Genomic DNA, 27,989 nt, shown 5'->3' with positions numbered 1-27,989 from the left:
CACACACACACACACAGAGACAGAGGACGCAGACAGGTCGGGACAGGACAGTGATCGTGGAGACAGTCGGGTCGGACTCGGCTCGGAGCGGGACTATATATGAGGGGTTTGTGGGAGATGCTGTCCTCACCGCTGAGATGGAGCAGAGAGCAGCCTGTGAGCTCCGCAGCCTCGTAAGTCCGCTCATCTTCTGCTTCCTCTGTTCACTGCACCGCGCTGTTAGAGCGTCTGTAGACCGTGAGACAGCCTGAATGTCTCAGGTCATCATTCCTCAGTAAACACCATCCTGACTGCTGACTGACAGCTGCTCTAATGTTTCCTCCTCACCGACACTCAGCAGCTCTTCTTCCTCACTCTCCAGACAACTACTGACGCTCCAAACTCAACTCATGCAGGCTCCGCTCCTCCGTATCATGACTAACACTTCTGTTGTTGACGCGTACAAAGTCACTTTCAACTGTATTTAAGTTGCATAAGCGGTTTTAAATCAAAATGCCCGGGCTCAGTCAGGGTTGAGAGGGTTGCTTTAAAAATGTATTCTAATATAGTTAATAATTACCTTTTAAAATCTGTAGTCAGTAATGAAATTCAAGGATCACAATAATAAAGTAATATAACTTGATTACTGTACGCTACTTTTAGATTACCTCAAAATAAAATATGGAAAAATTGCCAAGCCTGTGGTTTTAGGGCTGCAACTATAATCAAATATATTCAGTTTACTGTCAGAGAGGAGTGAAGAAACCAGAAAATATTCACATTTAAGAAGATGAAATCAGAGAATTTTCACTTTGTTGGTTGGTAGGTTTATTAGTTTGTCCAGCTGTTCCTTCCTTTGTTGGTTGTAATTGATTGATTGATTGATTGATTTAAAGACAAAAATGTTGAAATTTCCACCCAGTGAAGCATTTTTTCACTAGCGGTCATGATAATGAATTGATAGCTGTGTGTGCACTGTGCATGGTAGGATACCGTTCTTTATTTTAAAATCTTAACCCTACTAATAAATCTGTAATCTGATTATGTCTTGTTAATTGTAACTGTGATGGAATACAGTTACAGTTACAGAATCTTGTTACATGTAATCCATTATTTCCCAAGCCTGGGCTCAATTGAGTTAAAAGTGTGTGTGTGTGTGTGTGTGTGTGTGTGTGTGTGTGTGTTTATTTTGAGCTGAGATCTGAGTTGTAGTGCTGAAATGATCAGCTGATCAATCGATTAGTGGACTGGCAAAACATGAGCTTTCAATAGATTTTACAATCAATATATTACATATTATTTATGAAAGAAAACTGACCTCTCTTTTGTTCCTCCTTCTCAAATATAGATGTGCTGCTTTCCTCTGGTCAGACGTCCCCTTGGACATTTAATGGAATAAATGATCAATCAGTCAATCAGTGCTCCCTGGTATTTAAATACCAGTGAACAGATGTTATTTCTAAAGAAAAAAAATAGATAGAAACAACAGAACAAACAATAGAAACAATCGGACCAACTAGAACAGTGATACACATGATATAGTTTACAGAGATTTTTAAAAGCAAATTAAAATGATCAAGCTTCAAAAAAAAAAAAAAAAAAAAATTAAATACCATACTGGACAACTCATGGTTAATTCATTTGTTGTTTTTATTTTATTTTATGAAAGCGCTGCTACTGACTGCTGCATTGTTTGTGTACACACATAATTTAGGAAAACATTTCTTGCCAAGGGAATTTCAGCCCAATTCTTTGCACATGCTCAGATCATGGCTGCTTTTTTTTTTTTTTTTATTAATTTAATTAAATATAGAAAAGTAGGAGCAATTTAAGTTAAATGAAAAACAGATTTTACATGAAGTAAAATGCTGTACATAAATCGAATAATAAAAGGACATTTTTCAATTTATTATTTCTCTTTGTTTTTTTTAATATCAGGATATATATTGCATCATGGACTTTATATCCTGCTATCATCGTACCTTGAGTTGGTTATCGTTACATCCCTGTCATACAGCTATCATCTCAGTCTAACCACTTCCAATAAGCCCGTCACTGACAACACTGATAAGAAAGGGATATCAAAAAACTGTCAAAATAATAATAATAAAACCAGTTTACACAAAATCAAATGTTTAATATCTCTGATCTCAGCAAAAAGTGTCTTCATAAGTTACTGGGATGTCTGGATTGTTGTGTGAGAGATGAACCAGTGCTTGTGTGTTGGAATAGTTCTCAGATTTTCAGTGTGTCAGTTACTTTATGGTAAACTGATTAAACTTTTATTTGGGAATATGCACCATGTGAACATCATATAAACTGAAATGATAAATTCTGCTGCCAGTCATGAGTTCTGTTTCGACATGGTTTTCTGTTGTCTTTGACTTTTTTTTAACCTGTCACAGGTGCTGTAGTGCAGAGCAGGGTAGGAAGTCGTAATCAGCATTTTATTAGTCCTTTTCCACACACGTGTGCTGGCTTGGCTTGACTTAGTTTGACTTGGCAGCAATTTAAATTCCCAGTTAAATCGGGGCTACCTGCCTGAAGGCGTGCCTTTCATCGTGGAGCTGATAGTTTGTCTTTCTCTTTTCTCTTTGCTTTTCTTGAGACACAGTTGGAACTAATAAAGTATCTCCTGTGTCATAGCAGTGGATGCTTTTTAAAGGGATAGTTCACCCAAAAATGAAATTTCTGTCATTATCTACTCACCCTCATGCTGATTGAAGGTCAGAGTTAGTTTTTAGTCCACAAAACACTGCTGGAGTTTCACAGGAAAACAGTGGTGCAGAATCTCCCAAACAACGGAAGTGAATGGTGACCAGTTTTCAAACATAAAAAACAACTGAAAAAAAGCCTCCATACTGCTTGTCTGTAAAGATGGTGAACTATCCCTTTAAGGATGTTGCTGAAACATCATTGCTGGCCCTCCTGATTTTCCCAGGAGATTCTCTTTTTTCATTGCCCTCTCCTGGTTTCCTCCCAGCATCACAATTCTTCCAGATTTCTCCTAATGTCTGACAAATGTTTACACCTTTTTTTTTTTTTATTATTTTTTTTATTTTAAAGAAGAGGTTTACAATTTTAGGAGCAGCCTAATATATAGCCTTAGAAAAACATTTGTAAAATGCTCATTATATGTGTGATTACAATCAAATTTGAAATGAGAGTATTAGATAAAGCTAAATGCAGCAGTCCTAATGTGTTTTTTGTAACTAGTAACTGTCAGCTATGAGTCATCTGCAGGCATCTGTTTGCAAAGTTTGTTGATTCTTTACAAGTCAACAAAATGCAGGAAACCACTTATTCCGGAAAGGTTGCAGAGGGCTGGCGCCTATCCCAGCTGACATCGGGCGAGAGGTTCACCCTGGACAAACTAATACAGGAAACAAAGTCTATGAAACGCTTAACTTTTTGGGGGAGACTTTGAAGTCTTCCCTGCTTTTGAGGTCTCAAGGTTAGCAAGTATGACTGCAACCTGCCACTCTACATGGTGGGGGATTGAATTGACTTTGACAGGACTCTGGAGGGGGTCCACCTCCAGAGGATTACTCATAATAACGTTAATATTCCGGTAATGGAAATGTACATTAACGCACCACTGCATTTGGAAAAGCCCTATAGAGAGACTCTTTACAATTCAGCCCTCACCATTATCAGAAAATATACCAAAAATAACATCTCTGAAATGTTTACTTACTTGGATTGTTTATATTTTATTTGTTCACCTTTATTGAACTGCTCATTTTATTTGCCAGCATTGTAAATAGTGTTCCAAAGCCTTCCTCTGGGCAGAGATGCTGAAACCTTTATTCATGTTATGAGTCCAAAAATACTGCAGTCAGCTGCTAAAATGTCCACCACCAGCAAGTTTTTATTTGTGAAATGTAAAATCCTTCTGCTTTGCTAAAACCCACAAATTTGCAATGAAATAACATAGAGTCTATTTGCACCTGGATGAGAATAGTCACATGGGGGCTTTTTAGCTATATGCACCTGGCCCCTTAGTTCAGCAATGAAGAGCAACAAAGTGTCAGTGGAGAAGAGGTTGTGGGAGACAAGGGTTTGAGTGTTGTCTCTAGGCAGACTCATTGGTTAGGACTTCATCACAGGGACAGAAGACCACAGCCCGTGTGTTTGTTTAGGAAGCAACAGGTGAATTAACCAAATCACATTTAGGGCTGGGCGGTATGACAAAATTTTCATATCACGTTTTTTTTTTTTAAATCATATTGGTTTCATGGTATTTGATGGTATTTTTTTTTCATGCAACAGTGTTCTTACCCACATTTTCCTCTACCGAGAACAGAATTACTGCAGTTGATTGTCTTTAAACAGCCCATTTTACTGTCATAAGGACTGTATCATGTTTTTTTCATGTCCACACACAGGTAAAAGCATGACCCCTTCAAAGTATGGTTACCATCACATGGATGACTATACAATTAAACGTCCCCATCCACGCTAGTCGGCACCAGAAATACTAGTCATTTAAAATATTTTAAAATAAAATATTTGTCAATATTTCATTCATGCATGCACGGCACTAGTCAGGGCTGTGGCTCTGTCAGACGGCAGCCCCGACTCACTCAGCGCGTATGAACCGATTGCCGTGGCAACCCCGGATGTTTACATCAGTGAAGTCCGACAGATGAATGTAGACTGTGACAGAATAAGCTGATATATATTCACTCGACTGGAGAAATGTGACCACATTAAGCACATACACAGACATAAACCTGCAGGCGGAGCTGCTGCTGCTGCTGCTAGCACTGCTAACGTTAGCCACACTGTGTGTCAGGCTGGCAGCTAACGTTAGCTCTGGGTCCTTTACCTGCAGACACTGTGACCCTCTTCAGTCTGAAAAGGTGAAGCGTCAGCGTGTAAGGTTTGTATTGCACAGCGTGAAGTAGCGCACATTTCAGTGGCATTTCAAGTACAATTTGGCGATTGTAGAGTGTGAAGACATTAGTCTTCAAATGGCTCTTAATACACACAGTCTTTTTTTCGGACAGTGTTTAACATTATAAATTAATAAATTCTGCCTTGTGTTTTCTTAGTGACTATTCTAAATTAAATTTTGCATTTAATCAACAGAGAAATTAGTCACCAGGAACATCCCTAGTACACACGCTCAAGCAAGCACACCTGTGGTGTTGGTGTGCAGCAGTGAAATGGGTCCCCGCTGAAACACTTTCCCACCGCGCACGTTCTGGACGTTGTTTGGGCTATTCACCGGTTGGCGGTATATGAAAAATTCATATCATAACGAAAATAAAGACTGATTTTCGGTACGAACCGGTATACCGCACAGGCCTAATCACATTTGATTTAAATGGATGGCTGGTTAAGCCCTCCTGAAGGACAGAGACATTTTGCTTGAGACAAAGCAGTCAAAGCAGTTGCTTGATAGTGCTGCCTTTTTCAAGACAGACTTTCGCAGCGTAGTGGAGGATCTGAAAAGGACTGTTATTTAGGAGACTGAGATTACACTCGTCCACGAGTCTGTTAGAAAACAATTTTCAGACATTTGAATCTTCTTTTTTTAAATCTCCTTCCAACAGTGCAGCACAGCAGACAGAGCTGTGTTGGTAGAGAGAAATAATAGAACTGCAAATCTGTGCTACATGTAACTGTGTGTGTTACTGAAACAGAGAAACTCAGAATGATTCTTATAAATTATTACAGCTCTTAATATCAAAAACAATCTTAATTATAACTTACTGAAACAATACCAACAGAGTAAATGACAATTATCTACTGTTTAATACAAGTTTAAGTAAAGAAAACTATAGAAAAAAATTATTCTGCTATGAATGTGTGGTGTTTGCTGCCCTCTACTGGATTTTTTTTGTGGCAACTACACACTGGAAACACATGTCACAAACTACCTGCTGCCTGCTGCTCATTTCAGCAAAATCTTTTTCCATTTTGCTGCATTTTTGGTGTGTCTGGCTAAGCTAAGAGTGTTTGGCCAAACTGAAGTTCCAGCTCTAATACTCACGGTTCACCACTGCTTATAATTTATCATTACTTTCAGTTTTTTAAAATGATCATTTTCAGTTTTCAGTCACAGGTTGGTTAGGTACAGGCAAAAAAAAACTACTTTAGGAAAAGATTGTGGTTTGTGCCTGTCATGTGGGCGTAAATAGCCACATTTGCTCCTTGCATCAATAATACAGATAGCATTATCGGCTAAAGATACCTCAGCGTTGTTGAAGTGTTATATTACTGCCAGCGTTCACAACTGCACTTTAAATCTGGTGGATTATCCTCAGGTGTATGTGGCTCTGACTGTTCTGCAGTCTATTTCAGATAAGTTTAATTTATGTAGGTTGAGTCCAAAATTGTGGACCTCCAAAGATCTCTTAACATAAACCCGGGCTGAGTATTTCTTTCCCCTGACTATACATTTCACTGCAATTAAACCAATTAGAGTCATTTCCTGTGAAACTAAATGACTGTCAGGAAGTGTGTCAGAGTGAAGTATAGTGTGGCTCAGTGCAGCCTGCTGGAATGCTCACATATCCTTGTACTGAAACACAAATTAAAAACAGTCATTTCAATGTTCCAAATCCAGTGCACCATCAAACTGTCATGTGAACAGCACCGAATCAAAAGGCCAGCTCAGTGTCTGCAGGCCCACGTCACTCAGCTCTGCTGATATCCTATCACAGGTTCCAGCCAGTGTGAAGTGTTAGCTTATCAGCATCAGATTACAGTCTGCTGATTTGATCTGATAAGTGTAACAGTATTCCAGTTTGTGCGGATGTGGGTCGCTGTTGTTACCTTCAAGTCCAGTCCAAGGTCAGACAGTGCTATGGGCTGGACCCAGAAAGTTTGTTTTGCAACACGTCAAAGGCAGAACAGACATTTTAGGTCTCTTTTATGTCGTCAGTCTGGACAGAACAGTTCACTGATGTTTTCCCTTTAATTTGAGGGAATGCCATTTCTGCTGGTACCATAATGCTAAAACCGAACCTCAGCATTCTGCAGAGTTGTGGTTATGGCTTCGGTTACACAGCAGCTGGAGTTGGTTGGGCTTGTTGTGCGAGGGCAGCTTGTATACAACCCAAAACCTGTCTAGTCTTATGTGGTGTGAGACTGTAACCCATTAACTAGAAGACAATAGGCCAAACTAATCAACTCCAGAAAGGTCCAGAAGCCAGAAATGGTGGACTGATGAGAGCGCAGCAAGCAGCCTCAATCCTGAATTTCCCCCTAAAGAGGATTAATCAAGAATGTGTTTTTCTTCTCCTGTGTAACAAGACAGTTCACCCCAAATTCTCTAGTGCTATCTGTCCATTTAGATTTCTTTGTTGTGAGTTGCAGAGTTTTGGAGATATCAGCCATAGAGATGTCTGCCATCTTGCCAGTATAATGGGACTAAATGGCACTCGGCTTGTGGTGTGTCTTTCCAAAAATCATGATCCTGTTACTCAAGATAATCCACAGTCCTTGTTGTGAGCAGTTTCATATAGGAACTACTTTCTTTCTGCTGTAGAATCTATCATAACTGTTTTCTCTCTAATAGAAAGACAGTAGTACCTAGAAAGTAATATTGCTGTTGAGTTTTGCAAAGGTATTTTTTGGCACTTCTAGCACCACAAACAGAGTGAGATTTAGTCCCATTATATTGGAGAGAAGACAGACATCTCTACAGCTGATATCTCCAAAACTGCAACTCACACCAAAACATCTATGGATAAACAGCACTACAGGCCAAGGGAGAAAAATATGTATTTTTGATTGTGGGGGTGAACTGTCCCTTTAAGATACAAAGTATTCTAGCCATGCACATCTCCAACACCTTTTTAAATTTCTGATTTAAATAATTTGAAATAGCTCAGACCTCTCTCTGGTCGAGAGACGTTAGGCATGAGGCAGGACAGAGAGAGAGCTGTAGGCTCAACCTCTTCTGTCAGATTCAAGTTTGCTTCGTAGACATGACCTTAATTTAACACAGAGGAGCAAGCTGGACAAGGTTACAGTTAAAGTATAAAAGTTCAGAAAAAAATAGTTCATATTATTTACACTTAAAGGGACAGTTCACCCCAAAGTCTGTCCTTTAGTGCAGTTTATCCATGTAGATTTTGAATTGCAGAGTTTTGGAGATATCAGCTGTGGAAATGTCGGCTCTCTCTCCAGTATAATTTGACTAAATGTCACTCAGCTTGTGATGCTCACAGCACCAAAAAATACCTTTGAAAAACTCAACAGCAATGTTGCTTTCTAGAAATCATGTATGAACTACTTTCTTTCTAATCGAAAGAAAGTAGTTCCTTTGGATTCTTCAGCAGAAAGAAATTAGTTCCGACATGAAACTACGCACAACAAGGTCTGTGAATTGTTTTAAGTAACTGGGTCAGGATTTCTGGAAAGACACTGGTGTTGAGTTGTTCAAATGTATGCTTTGGTGCTTTGAGCACCACAAGCTGAGTGGTATTTAGTCCCATTATATTGGAGTAAAGGCAGACATTTCTACATCAGATATCTCAACTCACACCAGAATAATCTAGATCAGGGGTCCCCAAATGGCGGACCGCGGTCCGAGTCCGGACCCACACGCCGTCCTATACGGACCCGCACCTATAACCAATAAATTATTAAGAGATTTTATTTTTTTACGGGACGCTTCTATTGGCGCAACTTTTCTAGTCTTTCCAGCGCTGGTTTATCTGATCAGGAAACGCACAGACCAACTGCAGAGAAGCTGCGTGTGGAGGAGACTGTTGTTAATGACGGAGTTTATCACAACAGAAACTAACGTGATGGTTAATGACATCGACACCAACCAGATGCACTTATAAAATTAAACAACTGTATAAGGAGGCCTGTACGTAAAACTCTGTGAGAAACTTTCAGACCTTCTCACAGCAGAGTGAACAGGTGAGGGAGGAGAGGAGGGCAGACTGATCACTAATCAATCACTGATACCGTCGTCCTCTCGAAAAAAATAAAAACCAAACCTGGGTGTCCACACAAATAAAGTCTTTGTGTGAAACACTGCAGAGTGTAACATCGTGCTGTTTACAGACAGTCTGCTGTCTGTAGTTTGACAGAGACAGAGGGTCGTGTCTAGAAGGGAACCCTAGACCCGCGAAAGATCGCGCAAGTTTGATTATTTTAGTAGAAATAACGAATACAAATCTCGTGAGAGTTGTGCAAATAAAGCGTTACCTTCTAGACACTACCGAAAAAGATGCTCAGCTCCCAAAATAGAAAATCATGTCATGGTGCCGATGTTTTTAATGTGGCGGGCCGCCATAAATAAAACTATTCACTGATCCACAGAGAGTCACTGAAACACTGATCACTGACCTGCTGTGATGGAAAAATACTCACATTCTTTACTTAGGTATTTAAATTTAAAAATCTTGCATGTTATTGTTTCCTTTTTTGAAAAATCAACATTTTTATTGCTGTTGTTGTACTTTAATGGTATTCTTGTTGGTATTTTTTGATGACTAAATACAGACGTGCAAACTCATAAGAGGAGAAAAAGGTGTCATGTTGGTAAACCAGTCCCCTGTCCTCTGTCCTCTGTCCCCTGTCCTCTGGGGGTCTGGGAGCGTCTGTCCTGCTCCAGAAGAAACATGTTGTGATTTTAACATGTGAACAAAACATTCTGGTGACTGTTTCAGTTAAAAGAGTTAGATCCATCTTCTGTTTGTGGTTTCTGCAGACATTACTACCTTTACTTTTACCTTTGTACTTGAAAAAAAAAAAAAAAAGAAAGTAAAGTGAAAACAGTAAAAGTAAATCTACATTAAAAGTAAAGTTACTTTGCTGAGTCTTTTTACTTTTACTTTAGCAATTTATAGTTGTTCATTTAATAGACCTGTCTTATCTTTTCTTTTGTATGTTACCATTGTTGTTAAATAAAGCAAAAGTAATGTAAGAGAAAAAAATGCAGAACAATATTTCTTATCTGATTACTTGATTAATCGGTAGAATAATCGATAGATTATACTTAAATTTTACTGGTTCGGCCCACTCAAGAAAGTTAGACATTATGATGTTCTGGACCTTTGCTTTAGGAAATTTTCTCTAACTGGACCTCATTGAATTTTAATTGAATACCCCTGATCTAGATGGATAAACAGCACTACAGGGCAGGGGAGAAACAATGTACTTTTAATTTTGGGGATGAACTGTCCTTTTAAGACACAAACTACTCTAGCCATAAACATCCCCAACAATATTTTTAAATGGCTGATTTTATCTCTATCACTTTTTAAAAGTGTATTTTGATTAAAAAATGGTCTGAAAAACAGCTTGCACCAAGACGTAGCCTAAGGTTTGCAAACATGATCATTGAGTCTTATTTAACAGTTTTTATGGTACATAATGATTTACGGTACAGTGCTGCAGACTGCAGTAATTATTAATGTCTCCTCCCTTTTTTTGCTTTTGATATTGTGCAGTTTGGGTTGTTGTAGGTTAGACTGCTGCAGTTTTAAAAAAAATGTGTAGCTACTAACTGTACCTTTCTATAATTATTTAGCCCGTGGGTGAGACTGACGGGAGTGGTATTTGATTTCAATTGTGTGAAATTAATCAATTAAGTGGAATTTTGAAATAATGAATAAATAATAATATAAATAGTTATCTTCCATTTAGAGAGGAAGTCGAGTGGATGGACACAGGACTTTGAACAAGAGAAAGAAACATCTTTAAAACATATTTAAAAAGACAGCAGCAAGATGATAGACTACTGATGAAGGCGTACCGCTGTGAGTTGATAACACAACTAACAGCGTGAGACAATGACAGCAGGAATAGTGAGCATGCATGACAGGAATGAGTAGATGAGTGAAAAAAGTACAGCCAAAGCATGCTATAGTATAGTCCTTCTGACTGAGCTTTCACTGTAGCATCAATAGTTGACAAAAGAAAATCTCATCGAGAGATCCATTTAGTAGTTGTGTTGGAGCTTTTGATTGTACCACATGATGAGTTTGATTTGTTCTCTTACAGCTGTAGATGTGCACGTTTTCAGGTTTCTGTCTTCTCTAGAGTTGGGCCAGTGGTCGATGCCATCATCCATCACCAATGGCTGACAGTCGTCAACCACTGAGCCCTCTACCATCGTAACATTGTGATTTAAAAGCACTCTGTGTTTGAGGTGGTGTGTCATCTTCTGTTTCCTTTTGTTTTTGACTTGTGGGAGAGGGAAAAAAGAAGCTGCAGTTAACATTACATCTACATGTCCAGTTTATTATATTCTTTATTAAACCTGTCCGCTTTGGTGAACCCAAGACACAGTTACATTTGTGACAGCGGTGTTTCTTTTCTTTCAGCAACTGTTAGTGTGCATCTTTCAATCATGCTGCTATTGTTTTCATCAGGGCTGCGCAATTCATTGCAATTGCAATGAAATTGCATATGGCCAAGTGCAATATCCAAATTGCAATTTTTTGAGAAAGTAAAAATGTGTGAGAAAACAGCATTATAATGAGGTACTGTAGTGCTGCAGGTCGGCACGGTGGTGCAGTGGTTAGCACTGCTGCCTCACAGCAAGAAGGTCCTGAGTTTGATCTCCCAGCTGGCTGGAGCAGGGCCTTTCTGTGTGGATTTGGCATGTTCTCCCCGTGTCTGCGTGGGTTCTCTCCGGGTTCTCCGGCTTCCTCCCACAGTCCAAAGACATGCATGCTAGGTTAATTGGTGACTCTAAATTGCCCGTAGGTGTGAATGTGAGTGTGAGTGGTTGTCTGTCTATGTGTCAGCCCTGTGATGAACTTGTCCAGGGTGAACCCCGCCTCTCGTCCAATGTCAGCTGGGATAGACTCCAGTGACCTTTTGGGAATAAGCGATTACAGAAAATGAATGAATGAATGTAGTGCTGTAGAGATGACCTGGACTAAAAATCTTGTTCTACAGATTAAAGAAAACGTGAAAACACCATCATGATTTTAATCCTTTTTTTTTGTGAACATGAACATTTTTAAATCGCAAAATTGATTATTTCCACTAATCACAATTGCAGTTGCAATTTCAGTCAAAATAATTGCAATATGACTTTTTTTTTACCAAGCTGTCCAGACCTAGTTTTTATAGCTTAGCTTCTTAACTTTAGCTACTTGGCTAACTTTTACACTTAACACAACTAAAAGCTTAACTTGACAAAGACCCGTTTAAACCCAGTAGCAGGATGTGTCTGGCGAGTGTGAGAGTAGACCTGACTGCTCCTGTTGGAGGTTTTCTCGGCTGAGTGATACAGCTGGACCTTGCTGTCAGAGTGACAGTGGGAAGTGGAGGTGAATATACTGGAGACGTGGTGTGTAAGTTGACTTTTCTGTTAGCTAACCCCCTACTCTCCCCAAGAACATTGATGTCAGTGCTGATTGTCCATCAGCGATGTTTCACCATGGACATCGTCATATGCCAGATTGGTTGTCTTGTACATGTTGGCTTTGACCCTGGAAACAGGATAAAATATTCTGATTTAGTTCATTTAGGAACTGTTTTAAAGCTTTTGATTTTATGGCACAATGTTCCTCAGCAGATGGAGTTGTAGAGAATGAACATTCAATCCTAACTGATCTTGTAAATAGTTAATAATACGAAACAGTGCTTCCTGAACAGATGTAGTACATCAAAAGCCTCCAAGCAGCTCAAAGGACATCATTCTTCACATTCCCGGTAGGCATTTAATGTGAAATATCTGCTGGATGGACTGAGCAAAGTTGAAAGTACTAGAGATAATTATTGAGCGTTGTTATATTGATGCTATTAAAGCTGTGGAAATGGACATCATACTGAATGTAACATATGATCAGCCTTTGTTTGCTTGCAATAGGGAATAATTGGGGATGAGGAGTATTTGAATATTAAATTGTACTTGCTGTTACATGCCTTTGTGTGGGCTGTGCTGGTTTCACATTCTCCCAAGGCTTCAGATCAGCAGTCCAGTGTTTAGTTAGATCATAAATGTGATTTCTGGGTTCAGGGTGACCTGGCAGAGAGGATATCTGTGTCCAGGGACAGATTGGAAGCCGTGTCAGTCCATTCCTCTGTGAGTTAGGACACATCGATCTGCACTCACACCGACTGAGCTCCAGCCCACTGCCGGCTGAGCGATGCCAAAAATTCTTCAAAAAGACAGATCTGCCTACCTGGAGCTCCCTCTTAAATTACACGCAGGGGTGAAAAGTTCATGTGTGTTTTCTGCGGGCTGCAGACGGAGGCCTGGAGGAGGAGCAGACCAGCCTCCAGATGTTGCTGTAGCCCCGGGAAACCTGTGGCTTTTTACCCTCATTAAGTCCTGATGTCTGCAAACACTCTGTGCCCACCTACCCTAACAGCACACTGAGGGTCAGAGGAGGGTCTCACTTCACATCACGGCTGACCAGTTTTCACAACATATCAAAGCATTTGCAATTTCACCTCATTTCCATACAGTATGAAAATCACCCTTCAGATCTGAGACTGTAACACAGACTGAGCTTGCTTTGAACCGTACAAACCCAATCTTGTATGTTCCTGACCATATTCAATTCATAAAGCATTTCATTTTATTTATGCCCCTTTATACCTCTAGAAACACAGCTTAAAGTGTTAGCATAATGACACATATGCTAAAGAGTTTTTATGGTTATATTTGGGGAACTAGCTTCGTGCTAAAGCTATAACATTTCATATTGAGCTCAAGGAAACATGTTAAGTTGAAACACTTGCCTCACTTGACATGAACACTTTCCATTCTGGGCTGGTTTTGTATGTCACATTAATCAAAGCGGTATTTTTCTAGAATGGGTAACTGTGTCTGTTTATGAGTCATAAGAAATCTTTATGTATGTATGTATGTTTGTATAATGTATTAATGGAGTTTGGAGACAACTGACAGTCATGAACAGCTGTTCAACTTACAATGGAGGACTTGCTTGTTATGGTCAGTTTACTAGGTTGTGCGCATCCTGTGCCCTTGTGGAACTCCTGCAGCCTGCCTGTCTCTGCCGTGTCAGGGGAGGAGCGGGTGGGGGGAAACAACTCGCCTCAACCATAGATCGTTCATTAAACACGATTACAGCCTATTTTTATATACAGTCTATGGCTCCAACTTGCTATTTGGACTGCTGTACTCATTTTGGCACATGTAATGGGTACATACAGTATTTAACACAACTAAAAATGCAAGATTTACGTTACAAGTTTTTCAAGTTGTGTACTACTCATTCAAACCAGAGAAATCCGTAATTCATTTAGAGTAACGCTGTGTTTCCTGTTTAGTCATTGCCAGTTAGCTGCTATAACTTACGTGAAAACATGGGATATGTCATATAGATTAGGGAGTGAGGAAGAAAGATAAATAAATAAATAAAATAAAATCCAGGCCATCCATCCACCCCACCTGTTTTATACAATATATGGACTTTCTCGCTGTTTAAACTACATCACCTGACTTCGATGGCACATCAAAACATAAAGCCAGAGGAGTACCTACAGTATCATAGTTTGAGGCATAGGGGCACTGACCAAGCCAAAAAAGATCAGTAGGAACCACTGAGCTGGGAGCTGAAAGCCTCAGACAGGGTAGAGAATTATTGAGAGACATGCTAACACATTGTTGGTTTGGGTATTTTTATGATTTATTGACAATGAAAAAAATATTGAACAACCGCAGCTTTATCATTTAAACACAGTTAGACTGTGAAAACTTTGGTGAGCATTATTATTTTTGCTGTTTGTTGTTTTTTTCCAAGCAGATAATCTCTCCACATGAATTCTGTCTTACCAGCGTCTCTATGATCCTGACAGTGAGAGTTGTAATTTGACAGTGGTGATGTGATCAGTCAAACATGGGGTGATGAAGCTGCTGGATTAGTGGATGAAGGAGGAGCACAGAATTGATCTACATATTGTAGAGTAGATCAGGACATGTATCATTTGTTGGTTGTGCATTAAAATATACTTCATGCTAGATGAGTGTTCCTGCATGTCGAAAATACTTCTGTCTGCGCGACTAGCTGCCACTGTGATAAAAAGACAGAATCATATCACTGTCTCAATCAGTGCATGTAGCACTTTGGATTTAGCGAACCATATCAGTCATTTCTTTCCCATGTGGAGCTGTGGTTGGAGCTGTGGCTGGCTGCTCAGCTCTGTTTATAGAACCCTTTAGAACATGACAAACCAATGGCTGCTGTGTGGAGACAGACATGGACATGAGGGGGTCCCAGCTATGTGATCCTTAGACTAAGATATGTGGAGAAAGCAGGAAATGGCTAATGTTTGACATTTTAAATTGGACTTCTGCAAATTCTGAAAGAGGGCTTTTATTGAACCAAACATTTATTTGAAAAAGGCTTATATTACAGACAAACCTTTATTTTTGATTTTCTCTGCTATCTCCAATTATTGCAGTTAATCCTGTTTATTGACTTCATTTTTAAAATTTTTGTTAAGCTACCATCAGTGAAGCTTAAAGGGATAGTTCCAAAAATGAAATTTCTGTCATTATCTACTCACCCTCATGCTGATTGAAGGTCAGGTTTGTTTTTAGTCCACAAAACAGTGCTGGAGTTTCACAGGAAAACAGCATTGTAGAATCTTCTAAAAATGGAAGTGAATGGTGACCAGTTTTCAAATGTAAAAAAACAATGTCTTTTTGAAAACCAGTCACCATTCACTTTCAGTTTTTCCTGTGAAACTCCAGCAGTGTTTTGAGGACTTAAAAACTAAACCTGACCTTCAACCAGCATGAGAATGAGTAGTAATGACTAAATTTAAATTTCTGGGTGAGCTAACCCTTTAATTCTCCCTAAACATTTAAGTCTTCTAATGGCTAAATGGACACACCCCCCATCCTCCATTCTCTGGTAAGATGTTACTATGAAAAGTATGCAACAAGTGTTGAGTTCATTGATATGTAATCAAAAAACATCAAATTACTGTATATTTATATATATGTTTACCATATTAAAGCTATTTGCAATATTATCTTATTAAATCCAGTTTTGCTATCTCATAAGCAATCATACACAGTACAGGATACAGTGAAATTCTTAGTTGCCTAAATTCTAATAAGATAATAGATAGATAGATAGATAGATAGATGGATAGATAGATAGATAGATAGATAGATAGATAGATAGATAGATAGATAGATAGATAGATAGATAGATAGATAGATAGATAGATAGATAGGCAGGCAGACAGACAGACAGACAGACAGACAGACAGACAGTTGCAAGGACAACACAGACCATATGACTGATATAGAGAAACTGACAGCTTGTCAAATGTTCTTATCTATCTATCAGTTCTAAAATCTTTAAAGAAATTGAAATCCTCTTGCTGCCTTCATTACGCTTGCAGGCTTTTTCAACAATGTTTTTAACTGCATGGCTTCAGATCTACAAATAGACAACACTTCTCTGCTCTGCGGCTATTTCCCAGAGGTCCTGAAAACTGCAGTTATTAAGCCACTCTTAAAAAAAGAACAATCTAGACAACTCACTAATGAACAGTTAAAGCTCCACATCAAAGCTCCTGTTTTTAAGTACAACCCCTGAAAAGGCTGTTTTTCAACCGTTTAGCTTTCTGGCCTAAAACAATTGTTTTGATGTTTTCCAGTCAGGATTTCGGCCACACCACAGCACCAAGACTGCTCTTGTTAACGTCTTGAATGACATCCACTTAAATACAGTCAGTGGAAAAGCTTCAGTGTTTTTGTCTTATTATCAGGTCCCAGTGCTGCAGTTGACACAGTCGACCACAACATATTACTAGAAAGGCTGGAAAACTCGGGGGAAGCCTCACCCATATCTCTGGCAGAGGTCTCTGAGGTTGACCAGAATTTCCTTCGACACAAAGCAATGGATATGAATGAGATTCAGCCTGAGATGCTGAAGGCTGTGAACTGTGTTGGACTAGTCTTTGCTGACACACCTCTTCAGTGTCGGGTACCTGTGTTGGGGGGGTACCAGATGTTATGCCCCACTTATTGGGGTATCACACTGGCCAGCCTGCCAGGAAAATTTACTCCAGGGTGCTGGAAAGGAGGCTCTGACTGACTGCTGAACCTCAGATTCAAGAGGAAACATGTGGATTCTGCCCTGGCCATGGAACAGTGGACCAGCGGACTTGCTCTTTATCTTTGTAGGGTAACAAGGGGAGTCATGGGAGTTTGACCATCCAGTCTCCATGTATTTTGTGGACTTTAAAAAGACTTATGACCCTGTACTCCTGGGAATCCTCTGGGGGTTGCTGTAAGGGTGCTGGGGCCATTGTTACAAGCCATTGGCCCTTGTATAACCAAAGTGAGAGCTGTGTCTGTATCCTCGTACAAAATAAATCATGTTGTCAGTGGGTGTTGAGCTCCACTAAGGTTGCCCCTTGTCTCAAGTCCTATTTGTAATGTTCATGGACAGGATCTCAAAGCGCAGCTGGGTTGAAAAGAGTGTCCGGTTCTGTTCTTCCTCAGACCGTGACTCACAGCACACAGTTGTGAAGCAGCTGAGTGAGAAGCAGCCAGGATGAGAGTCAGCGCCTTCAAGACTGAGGCCGTGATTCTCTGCCCAAAAATTGTTCCCCACAGGTTGGGAGGGAGTTCAAGTATCTCTTAGTCTTGCACACGAGTGACAGCAAATTGGAGTGTGAGATCGACAGGCAGATTGATATGGCGTCAGCAGTAATGTGGGCATTGTACTGGACCATTGAGGTCAAGAGAAACCCAATCCTTTCTTATGGTCATGAGCTTTGGGTGGTGCCTGAAAGAATGAGATCACGGGTATAAGTGGCTGAAATGATTTTCTTTCGTAGTGTGTCTGAGCTCAGCCTTAGAGACAGGGTGAAGAGCTCAGACATCTGGAGGGAGCTCGGAGTAGAACCGCTGCTCCTCTGCAACAAAAGTAGCAAGCTGAAGTGGTTCTGGCACTGGCTGATTAGGATGCCTTCTGGACCTGTTCCTCTATGCTTGTTTAAGGCATGTCCTACTGGGAGGAGACCCTGGGGTAGACCCAGAACTACCCCAGGGTCTCAGATCTCCTCTGGCCTCAGAGCTGAAAGCATTGCTGGTGGAGGGACATCTGGACTCTGCTTAGTCTGCTGCCACCGTGACCCGACCCCGGACAAACAAAAGAAAATGGATGGATGGACCAGAAAATCTTGGCTGAGTCATATTTCAAAGTCATATTCTAAATTTCAACACCCATATTTCAGCGTGCGTTAGAAAAAACAACCATTTATCTTCAGTGGCTCAACTAGTATAACGCTGTATTTACAAATCTCTCTAAAAATTCTTTCACACAGCTGCAGCTCATTCAGATTCAGCTGTTGAGTCCCCCACTAAGGCCAGCAGAGTGAAGTACATCCCTCCTATTTATGTCTTTTTATATAGTTTTAATATTTTATTTCTTTGCTGAATGCCTTTATGTCTTCTGTAAAGCACTTTGAATTGCGGTGTTGATGAAAGGTGCATTGCAAATAAACTAATCTAGACTTGTGTTTATTCTATCAGTACTCACAGCTGTTAAGTAGTGCCAGGACTTCATGTTGGCAGAAAAGACTCAGTATCACTCCAACAACAAATCCATACACTGACACAGAGACAGACTCAGGGTGCTCGAGAGACTTGCTGTCTGGGTTAATACAGAGAGATTTGCATCAGTGTTTTGGAGGTTGCGGGGTGATACAATATACAAAGGAGCATTTCTTGTTATTTATTTAACCACTAGCTGAATTAATCATGAAGAGGATTACTTTTTTTTGGCTGTAACAACAACACGGCCTAAGCATACTAATGCTGTATAGTTAGGTTGTTGCTCTCTGTCCACTGTGGTCCAGAGCATATCTTGTTTATTACTGGACATGACATCTGGTAAAGATCATTATGATTTCCAGAGAATGAATCTTCAGGCTCTATACATGAACAGTACAGAGCTGGTTTATGTCATCAGCTAGACTGGGTAGCAGGACAGTGACAGGAAAATTGAAAACAAAAAATAGTCAACAGAGCAAAGACGTTTTATCTAGTATGTATTTCAGTGAAAGCCAAAACAAGGCACTGGCAAAAATCCTTCAGAGGACGATGGGTCAGAACCCAAATATCAAGAATGGTTTGGACATCATCCATCATGGATCATGTTCAAGTAACATCACAGACAGCTGTCATCTCGTTGGTTGTATTTGGAAGAGTCACAATGTCAGAGTGCACTACCACTACCACAGTTGTTTAAACAATCTCAACTCAGGCTTCATTCAGACATTTTTCTGCTTTTAGTCAGTAAATTAGTTTGCTCAATTGATAAAGGACTGTCTGATGTAGGCGAAAGAATAGCTTGGACCTTGAGATGACATTGTTTTGTTAGCTGTTGTTTCCAATGTCAAGCATGCACTTGCAATTTCAAAAATTAAATTTAGAGTAAATTAGTTTACAACAAAGCAAATGACTGAGTGAACCCACTGTTCTGGGGGCCTTGTGTATCTGGTGTCCTGGAGAAGTTCAGCCCATCCTCATTCTGAACTCATTAAATACTGACGCGTTGTTACAGCCCCTACAGACATGCATGGTACCTGTTAATGGCTGACAGAGACGTACTGGGGTTTTCAAGAAAACCCATCTGCAGCTGTATGCACCCTGTAGTATAAAGAAGGAAGAAGTCCACATCTGGAGGAGGTGAGGTGGATGGATGGCTCAAACAAACACAGGACTTTTACTCAGGAGAGCGGGGTTCTTGTCCTGAGTGAAACCAATGTTATTAAAAGTTGTAAGATACATAAAGCTCATGTGCCTTTCGTCTTGTGAGCCACTTCAGTGAGGTCACATGACATATATATAACGTGATGTGCTTATTGTGGCCCCAAACATGGTCTCATCCTAAACCTACCTATGTTGTTTTTGTGCCTATACCTAACCAAACTGCAATTATGAGATGCCAAAGGGGCATGACAGGTAGGGATGACAATTGGCTGGGTAGTTTTATGTTTTGCCTGCTTAGTGTTGGACTAAGATGCTATAAATCTTTTCTTTTTTGTAGTTCATAATAAGCACAAACTGTCCCCAGTCTTAATCCTCCTGTGGTTGTCATGGAGGGATAAATGGAATAATTATTAATAAAATCATTGAACTTTCAAAAGCTCTGTCATTGAAGGTAATCTTCTCTGTCTTTCAAGGGAAAATATCCACAGAGCATTCCTGAGTGTGTGATGAAGGTGCCAAACAACAGCTGTACATCGTTATCCTCCAAACTTTGGTCAGATTTATAAAGAAGTAGTTGATTTTGCTTCAGGTGCAAACATCAATAAAAAATGTGTTATGTAACATGGTTTTGGTCTTGACACATTTGATATAACTTCTTCCCAGTAAATCCTGAACAACAGAATTGAAGCTTGTAGTAGTTATTCAGCCTGATTTAAAGATTTTCACTTAATAGAATATTTTGTAGACAATAAAGGTTTAAATGAGCAGAAAAGAACAGTAAAGAAATGTGTGTATTGGAGGCAGAGAGTTTCTAAGTGTGGTGATCATCTGTCGCCTGAGAAACCACGAATAGAGACTGCGGTGTTTTGAGAGTCTGCTAAAATGGAAAATTCATTCCATTCCATCATATTTTGATATATTGTTTCAGCCAGAGGCAGCGTGAGTTGCTGGAGGACCGGTGATGGTGAAAGGTTACTGGATGTTCTCTTATGCTGTCATTACCTCCGCTCTGAACCAAGTCTCCCCATGAGGTGGCTGTCCATCTGCAGCTGCTGTCACAATCTCTACATCAATTTTTAAGATTTTCAATCCAAAAACGTTTCGGTCCAGTTTGAACAAGAATGTTGATTGATGTTCACAATGTTCAAACCATCACATCAAACTGTTTCTGTTTCTGGATTGTAGCTGAAAAATGCTGCAGATGGGAAAGATAATAGTTATGATTAATAACCATCAAAATGTTTTAATCCATGAAATTATATGACAGCACCACACCAGATCATATTGTATTTAAACAGCTATATCAGAACTATATCTGGCTTCACCAGGAATGCTTTCAACAGTGTGTGTGTATGTGTGTGTGTTTGCTGTGCCCCCTGCAGGTGTGTGAGGAGAGGGCTGTGCAGCAGGCGCCACTCTCTGTGGATATTAGTCATCCTGTTGGTGGTCTTTATTGCCATTCAGACCTTTGTAGCCCGCCAGGCCAGGTGAAGTCACACTCACATCTCTGCATGGACACACTATGATAACAAACCTTTGACTACAGTCAAGTAGTAAATATGTGAGGGTTTTTTTTTCTTTCATTTTTTTATGTAAGTTTATCACCTTCCCCACAAGACAAGGTTCTAAATTTTACAAACGCTGTGTAAACCGCAATCTAATTCACACAGCAAACCGACAACAATATAAGTTCCTTTGCTGGTGTAGTGACTATTTTGGAACCTAAAAAAGTTGAAGGACTCACCTGTATAATATTTCAGTGCTCTACATTATATTACATCATACTGACTGTGTTTATGACTTCTTCCAGGAATGACAAGCTGACAGGACTCCCATATTTGAGATTCACCGTCAACAAGGAGCACCTATTTCCCACTGTGCAACATGTCTGGGAAGACCCCCTCTCTTCAGAGTCCCCAGAGTCTTCACTGGTGAAGTCAGACACAATACAGACAGAAAGAACTGCGGATCTTCATGATCAGAATGAGCAGGCTGTCACGGGATCTCGGGCAAGAAGAGTTTCGCCCATAAACCTGCTTCTGACAAAACACAGAGACAAGGCGAGTGTTGGACTTCCAGGTTCTCTGGTCTTCCACAGCACTCGGAAAGAAACAGCAAGCACAGACAGGCTCAACACTCCCACTTACAGCAACACTGTCCACACTAAAGCAACCTGTCACCCCAAGTCTCACATTGTTTTCCTCAAGACACACAAAACAGCCAGCAGCACCATTTTAAACATCCTCTATCGCTATGGTGATAGCAGGAACCTGACCTTTGCCCTTCCTCTGAACAAACACAGCCAGTTGTTTTACCCAATCTTCTTTGCTTCACATTTTGTGGAAGGTGTCAGGAGTGGGAGTGTGAGCGAGTTCCACATCATGTGCAACCACATGAGGTTCAGAAAATCTGAGGTGAGTTTACATGTCTGTGAGGACCATATGGGCTAAATGTTGAAACAAATTATTTTGTCTAATGCTCAATTAAAGGACCAGTATGTAAGACATAAGGGATATAACCATAGGCGCTGACTTGAGTTGAATATTGGGGTGGTAAAAAGTATTGGTCTATATGATGTTGATGAAATGAGGGGTAGGGATTAATATTTTCCCGAAAATGACACATTATGATCACATGACCACTTTAGTCTATTATCTGGTGATATTAATAATTATTGCTGAGGCAGAAGAATGTCATGTCAACATTAATCAACATTATAATGAACATAAAACTCTGCAGGCTGCGTGCAGCTTGACCTTTGCTGTGGCTGCATGTGAGGATGAAATGTCTGTGATCTGTCACTGTCTGACTCAATAGCCTCATGGAAATAATATTTTACATTTTTTCATATTTTAATCTAACGAAATTCGTTAAATCAAGTCATTTGGTGTTTTCGATGTCATGTTATTGAGCTAAGACGGATTCCGAAGTCTGTTTACATTCAGAAGGTGCTGCTAAGCGCAGTAGATGGCTGTCACCGTGTGCGCTTCAATGTTCAACAAAGTTGGCTTAATAAAGTTAATGATCACTGAAAGTTCAAAAGTAAAACTATAAAAGTTCTCACTCACTTTGTGTGAGGCTGTGGATGGATTCTTCAGGAGATTTTGTCATCCTTCTTCTGTGAGGGGTGTTTTTTGTCACAGCCAGCTGCTGAAGGTAAATCCATCCGATGTTTCAGTATTTCAATATTAATATTGTGAAGTATTTCCACACAAAGCTGGTGGCACACATGTTGTGTGTCTCATTCAGATGGCAGAGCCACAAGTTACTGTACTAATGGTATTAATGATCAGAGGTGTTTAAATTCGAGGCACTTTGTGCTTGGTTGTGCTCATCTGGTAACACATAAGAGCAACAAGACACAGCATGAAAATTAAATAGCAACAAGCTATGACTTTATTTTAATTTCCTGTCAAATGCACAATTAAATTTATTAGTCTATGACTATTTTACAACTGCATTTATTCCTGCTTTGCCCCAAGAATGAGTGGTCGCTGCATCCCCAACTTCAACTTTGGCAGTTTTCATTAGTGTAAAATCACCTGAAAGTAAGAATTAAAAATAAGAAAAGGAAAATAAGGACGTGGGTCCTCTGTTATGTTATGGAGTACTGCTGTGTTTCTACAGTAGTCCAGACAAACCAAACACTGGCTCTAAATACAACCTTACATGAGAGACAAGTTGTTTCCAATCTGCAAACTCATCACTAGATGCCAGTATATGCTACACATTGGTTTGTTAATACATCTTCTATGAAGATGGTTGAAAACCAAAAACATTGTGCAAAAATTTTCTGGACCAATGAATCCAGTCAACAAGTCCATGTGGGCCCCACATTGGTTAATACTGAATTAGCATTTGAGACCCATTGGGGAAACCTGAGTGAGGTCCAAAATGTGTCAATCAGATCATGTGGGCTCAAAAGGGCCTGTACATGTGGGCCTCTAATGGGGCCAAGGTGGGCTACATTTGAAGCCAATGTGATCATTCATAGGGCCCATGTGAGACTTTTTTGTGTCCACCTACAAAATGTGGATTACAGTTTGGGCCACAGCATGGCATTAGTGGAGTACTTAATATGATATCAAGATGAGTTAATATGATGGCACAGGACACTTTTTATTGGCCCTAAGTTCCTAATGGGGCTCTTGTGGGACTCTGAAAGACATATTGGCTTGGTGATCACCTGTAACCTGCTATTGTTTCATAGTGGCTCATATTTTCTAATGGTATTTAAAGGTCCAGCGTGTCAGACTTAGTGGGATAATATGTCAGAAATGGAACATAATATTCATAAGTATGTTTTCATTAGTGTTATCTGACTGGCCAGGTTACAGATGCTCTATCTATCTATCTATCTATCTATCTATCTATCTATCTATCTATCTATCTATCTATCTGTCTGTCTGTCTGTCTGTCTGTCTTTCTGTCTGTCTGTCTGTCTGTCTATCTATCTATCTATCTATCTATCTATCTATCTATCTATCTATCTATCTATCTATCTATCTATCTATCTATCTATCTATTATCTTATTAGAATTTAGGCAACTAAGAATTTCATTGTATCCTGTACTGTGTATGATTGCTTATGAGATAGCAAAACTGGATTTAATAAGATAATATTATCTATCTATCTTTATATATATGTATGTGGAACTGTTTTTGCTTAATGATGAGCTGGCATTTGGGCCTCCTTAAGGCAACCTAAATGCGAGTCTGCACATGTGGACCACTAATGGGGGCAGGGTGTGCTGTAGGGTGTGCACAAATGATGTGCTCCCCACTTAAGGTACATACTCACATATACAGTGGAAACCACTTACAGGGATCAGCTGCTCATACAAACAGAAAGTTTGGGACAGAATCATTGCTTGCAACTATTATTTAAATTCACTTATAGTAATGAAGTATTCAGTGTACTGTGGCTATTTAGGGTCTTTTCATAATACCTAACAACATATGAAAAAAACCCACTTTAATTCTCTGAGGCTGAAATCAAGATGGGAAAAAGAAAGTCAGGCAGAAATTACTACAAATGCAACATACGTATTGCTGGAGGGTAGCAGCTAACAACATTTGCTTTAGCATAACTACCTCCAGAACACTTAAACCATTTTTCTTAATGTCCACTTACACAATGGCTCCAGTGTTTGTTGGTTTCTGGCTGTAGTAAGTAAAAGGGCTACTTAAATCACACTACTGGGAAGTAAATGTTCCTGAAGAGGTTCACTTGTAGTGTGCTCCATTGTTCAGAGCAGGGGAGCTTTTCACATTGAGTCCATCCAGAATGTTTCATGAGGTTTTACTGCCGCCTGCTGAACTGGGGAGCAAAACAAGATTGTGTAATACATATAAAGAAAAAAAAGGTTATAAGGAAATGGCTAGATTTAGGTTTAAATTGGAGGATACATTACAGATTAGATTAGATCATTAGATTCTCAAACTGTGATAAGTGTACCACTGGTGGTATATGAGCCCCCTCTAGTGATACACAGAGGAATATCATAAATATATTTTTTGATGAAATTAATTAATTTAAAAACAAACCAAAAAAAATCATCAAAATACTACAAAAAATTTGAATGAAACTACATAAAATATTAGATCACTGAAATGAAATTTAAAATAAGTTTTGTCTTTCCTCTATTTTTGTTTCAGTATCTGCCTAATTACCGCTAGTTCCAAGCTAAACTGGAATGATGAGATAGTAAGCGGAGGTAAAATGAAGTTACTGAAAATGAATGCTTTAAGAACACAGCAATCATGGCTCTGAATGAGAAATATTACAATCAGAGGCAGAGTAATTTGAGCAAGCCGACAGTGATCCAAGCACAAGTGCTAGTGGCTGCTTAAAGTGATAGTTCACACAAAAATGAAATTTCACTCAATATCTAGTCACCCCTGTGCTGATGTGAGGATGGGTGAAGATCTCCAGTTCACAAAACACTCCTGGAACTTCAGTGGAAAACAGCGTTGCAGCCAAATCCAGTACAATTGAAATGAATGATGACCAGTTTTAAAATATGAAAAAATAACACAAAAAAACCCACGAAATGTCTTGTGGTGTAATCCAAGTGTCCATAAGCCACAACATTAAAATTTGACCCAAAAAGACACCATTTACACCATGTTTTTAGCTTAAATGTCAACTGTAGCCTCTCAGACCTGATCCACGTGTACACACCTGAAGCAGGTACACAAGCTCTCACTCAAACAGCGCAGCTGAAGCAAAGAAATGATGTTCCTCTTCAATGTCAAAGTCCTCTGACATTTTCTTCTTTGTTGAAAGTTTGCAAAGTGAACTCTGTGCGTAACAAGTCACTACTTCTGAGCACATCTCTCTCTGTTGTCTGAGGCGCTTCCATATTGTGATCAGTTTGACCTGCACAGATGTGATCATATAAGAGGTGGTATGGAATCAACATGAATTAAAATGAATTAAACGTGGCATGACTAGGCAAACTGTGTGGGCCCTACTTAGTTGCCCAAAAACATCTTAAATGACTTTTTGTCTTTAAAATGTGTTTCAGTGAATGTGAAGTAGAACTTGATTTTTTTCAAAATGCAGAGTCTAAAATAAATTTCTTTGTGTGATATTTCCCAGGTACAAAAAGTGATGCCTATGGATACCTTCTACTTTTCTATCCTGAGGCATCCTGTGTCCCTGATGGAGTCCATCTTTATGTACTACAAGGCCATCCCAGCCTTCCATAAGATGAACAGCTTGGACGAGTTCCTGGACAACAGCCGGAGAAGCTTCAACTCATCACTGCCCAACAACCACTACGCTCACAACATAATGGCTTTTGACTTCGGCTTCAACAACAATGTTGCAGCTGAGGCTGAGGACCTTGAGGAGAGAGCCAGCATGGCTATTGCAGCCATTGAAGAAGACTTCCATCTCATTCTTATTTCGGAATACTTTGATGAGTCCATGATCCTGCTCAAGCATGCCCTCTGCTGGTCCCTGGAGGACGTGGTTTCCTTTAAGCTCAACAGTCGCAGTGACCAAACTCGTCACAGACTTTCACCAGACACTGCAGAGAAAATCAAGAGGTGGAATGCTTTAGACTGGAGGATCTACCTGCACTTTAACACCACCTTCTGGTACAAGGTGGATTATCTGGTGGGCCAAGAGCAGATGAAGAAGGAAGTATCTCAGCTGAGAGAGCTGCAGGCCAAGCTAGCAAACACCTGCCTGAAAGGTGGCGGGGCGGTTGACCCTTCGCAGATAAAAGATGCTGGGCTGAAGCCGTTCCAGTATGGAGCAGCAGTCATTCAGGGCTATAACCTGAACACTAACATAGACAGACAAACCAAAACAAAATGTGAGAGATTTGTAACTCCAGAACTGCAGTACACAGACCGGCTATACACCCAGCAGTTCCCAGAGCTAGCTGAAAAGCATAGACGAGCAGCTAGAATGGCTGCTGCACAGCGCCAACGCTCAGCCAGAACCGGAATAGCCAGGGAAACCCATCACAGACACTTCATAAGCCGCAGAAACTCAAATCTTAAGAACCAGAAGGCCTCCACAAGTGCTCTGTCAACACATAAAGAAGATTACAACAAACCAAGTCAGCTATGAGTGCTAGTAACCACAGCAAGATGTTAAATGTTAATACCATGAGATATGAAAGCAGCTGTTCCGTCTAATGCTCACTTTCTATAATTATGAAAATTCTGAAGCAGCTAGTGACCCCTAGAGATGGAAGTGTCCATTATAAACCACCAAATGACGGAACAAACTACATATTGTTTGGCTGTTCTTACAGTCTTGCCTACATTTAAGCTAAAAATGTTTTCTAAAGGAGAGGAATTGTCTCAGTGTCTGAAACTGAAAGGGTTCATCCTGTGAATAACATGAATTTATATAAGATATCTCTGATGTGGAAAAAAGGAAAAAGTCATATTATTACCAAAAGAACATGGTTCATCCTCTTTTGATGATGAACATCTGCAAAAAAGTTCAGCGTTTTCTGATCGCATGATCCTAGTGTCAGGATTACATTGTTTATTCGTGCCTTCCAAAGGGAGAGACTATTATGACTCATGGAGTGTAAATACCCAGGAGGCTATGCCTACCCCTACTCTGTCTCTGAGACATATGCTTAGTGCTAATGTTTGCCTGGCTATAATGCTGGGGTTATTTCAGCTAATAGAAGTGAGATAATGTGAAACACCAAGTAATGATAGGCTTCATGTCCACATGCATGTTTCTCTGAGTGGCAGTGTCTTTTTTTTAATTGTTCCAAATGAGGAGAGGGCATCTGCGGCCGCCTTTGTTCAGCTTAGCACTTCTAGTTGAACATTGTACTGGTGTTGTCACCGTTGCTGTTTTTCAGGCAACCAGTCATATTTTAGATGG

The 27,989-nt window shown here is 39.9% G+C and overlaps 1 protein-coding gene across 1 annotated transcript; it reads left to right on the top strand.

Annotated features, from left to right (window-relative positions):
• The first annotated feature begins 5 nt into the window (after nt 1-5).
• gal3st2 (galactose-3-O-sulfotransferase 2) lies at nt 6-27,897 on the top strand. Its single transcript, XM_084716309.1, has 4 exons — nt 6-173; nt 21,004-21,108; nt 21,432-22,035; nt 26,226-27,897. The coding sequence occupies exons 1-4, from the start codon at nt 100-102 to the stop codon at nt 27,207-27,209; spliced, it is 1,767 nt and encodes a 588-aa protein (XP_084572435.1). The 5' UTR covers nt 6-99; the 3' UTR covers nt 27,210-27,897.
• The last annotated feature ends 92 nt before the right edge of the window (nt 27,898-27,989 follow it).

Source organism: Lutjanus erythropterus, chromosome 4, assembly GCF_056507025.1.
Source record: "Lutjanus erythropterus isolate fLutEry1 chromosome 4, fLutEry1.hap2, whole genome shotgun sequence".
NCBI classification, from domain to species: domain Eukaryota; kingdom Metazoa; phylum Chordata; class Actinopteri; order Lutjaniformes; family Lutjanidae; genus Lutjanus; species Lutjanus erythropterus.
Note: the sequence above shows the minus strand (reverse complement) of the source record. Positions and strands in the feature narration are given on the sequence as shown.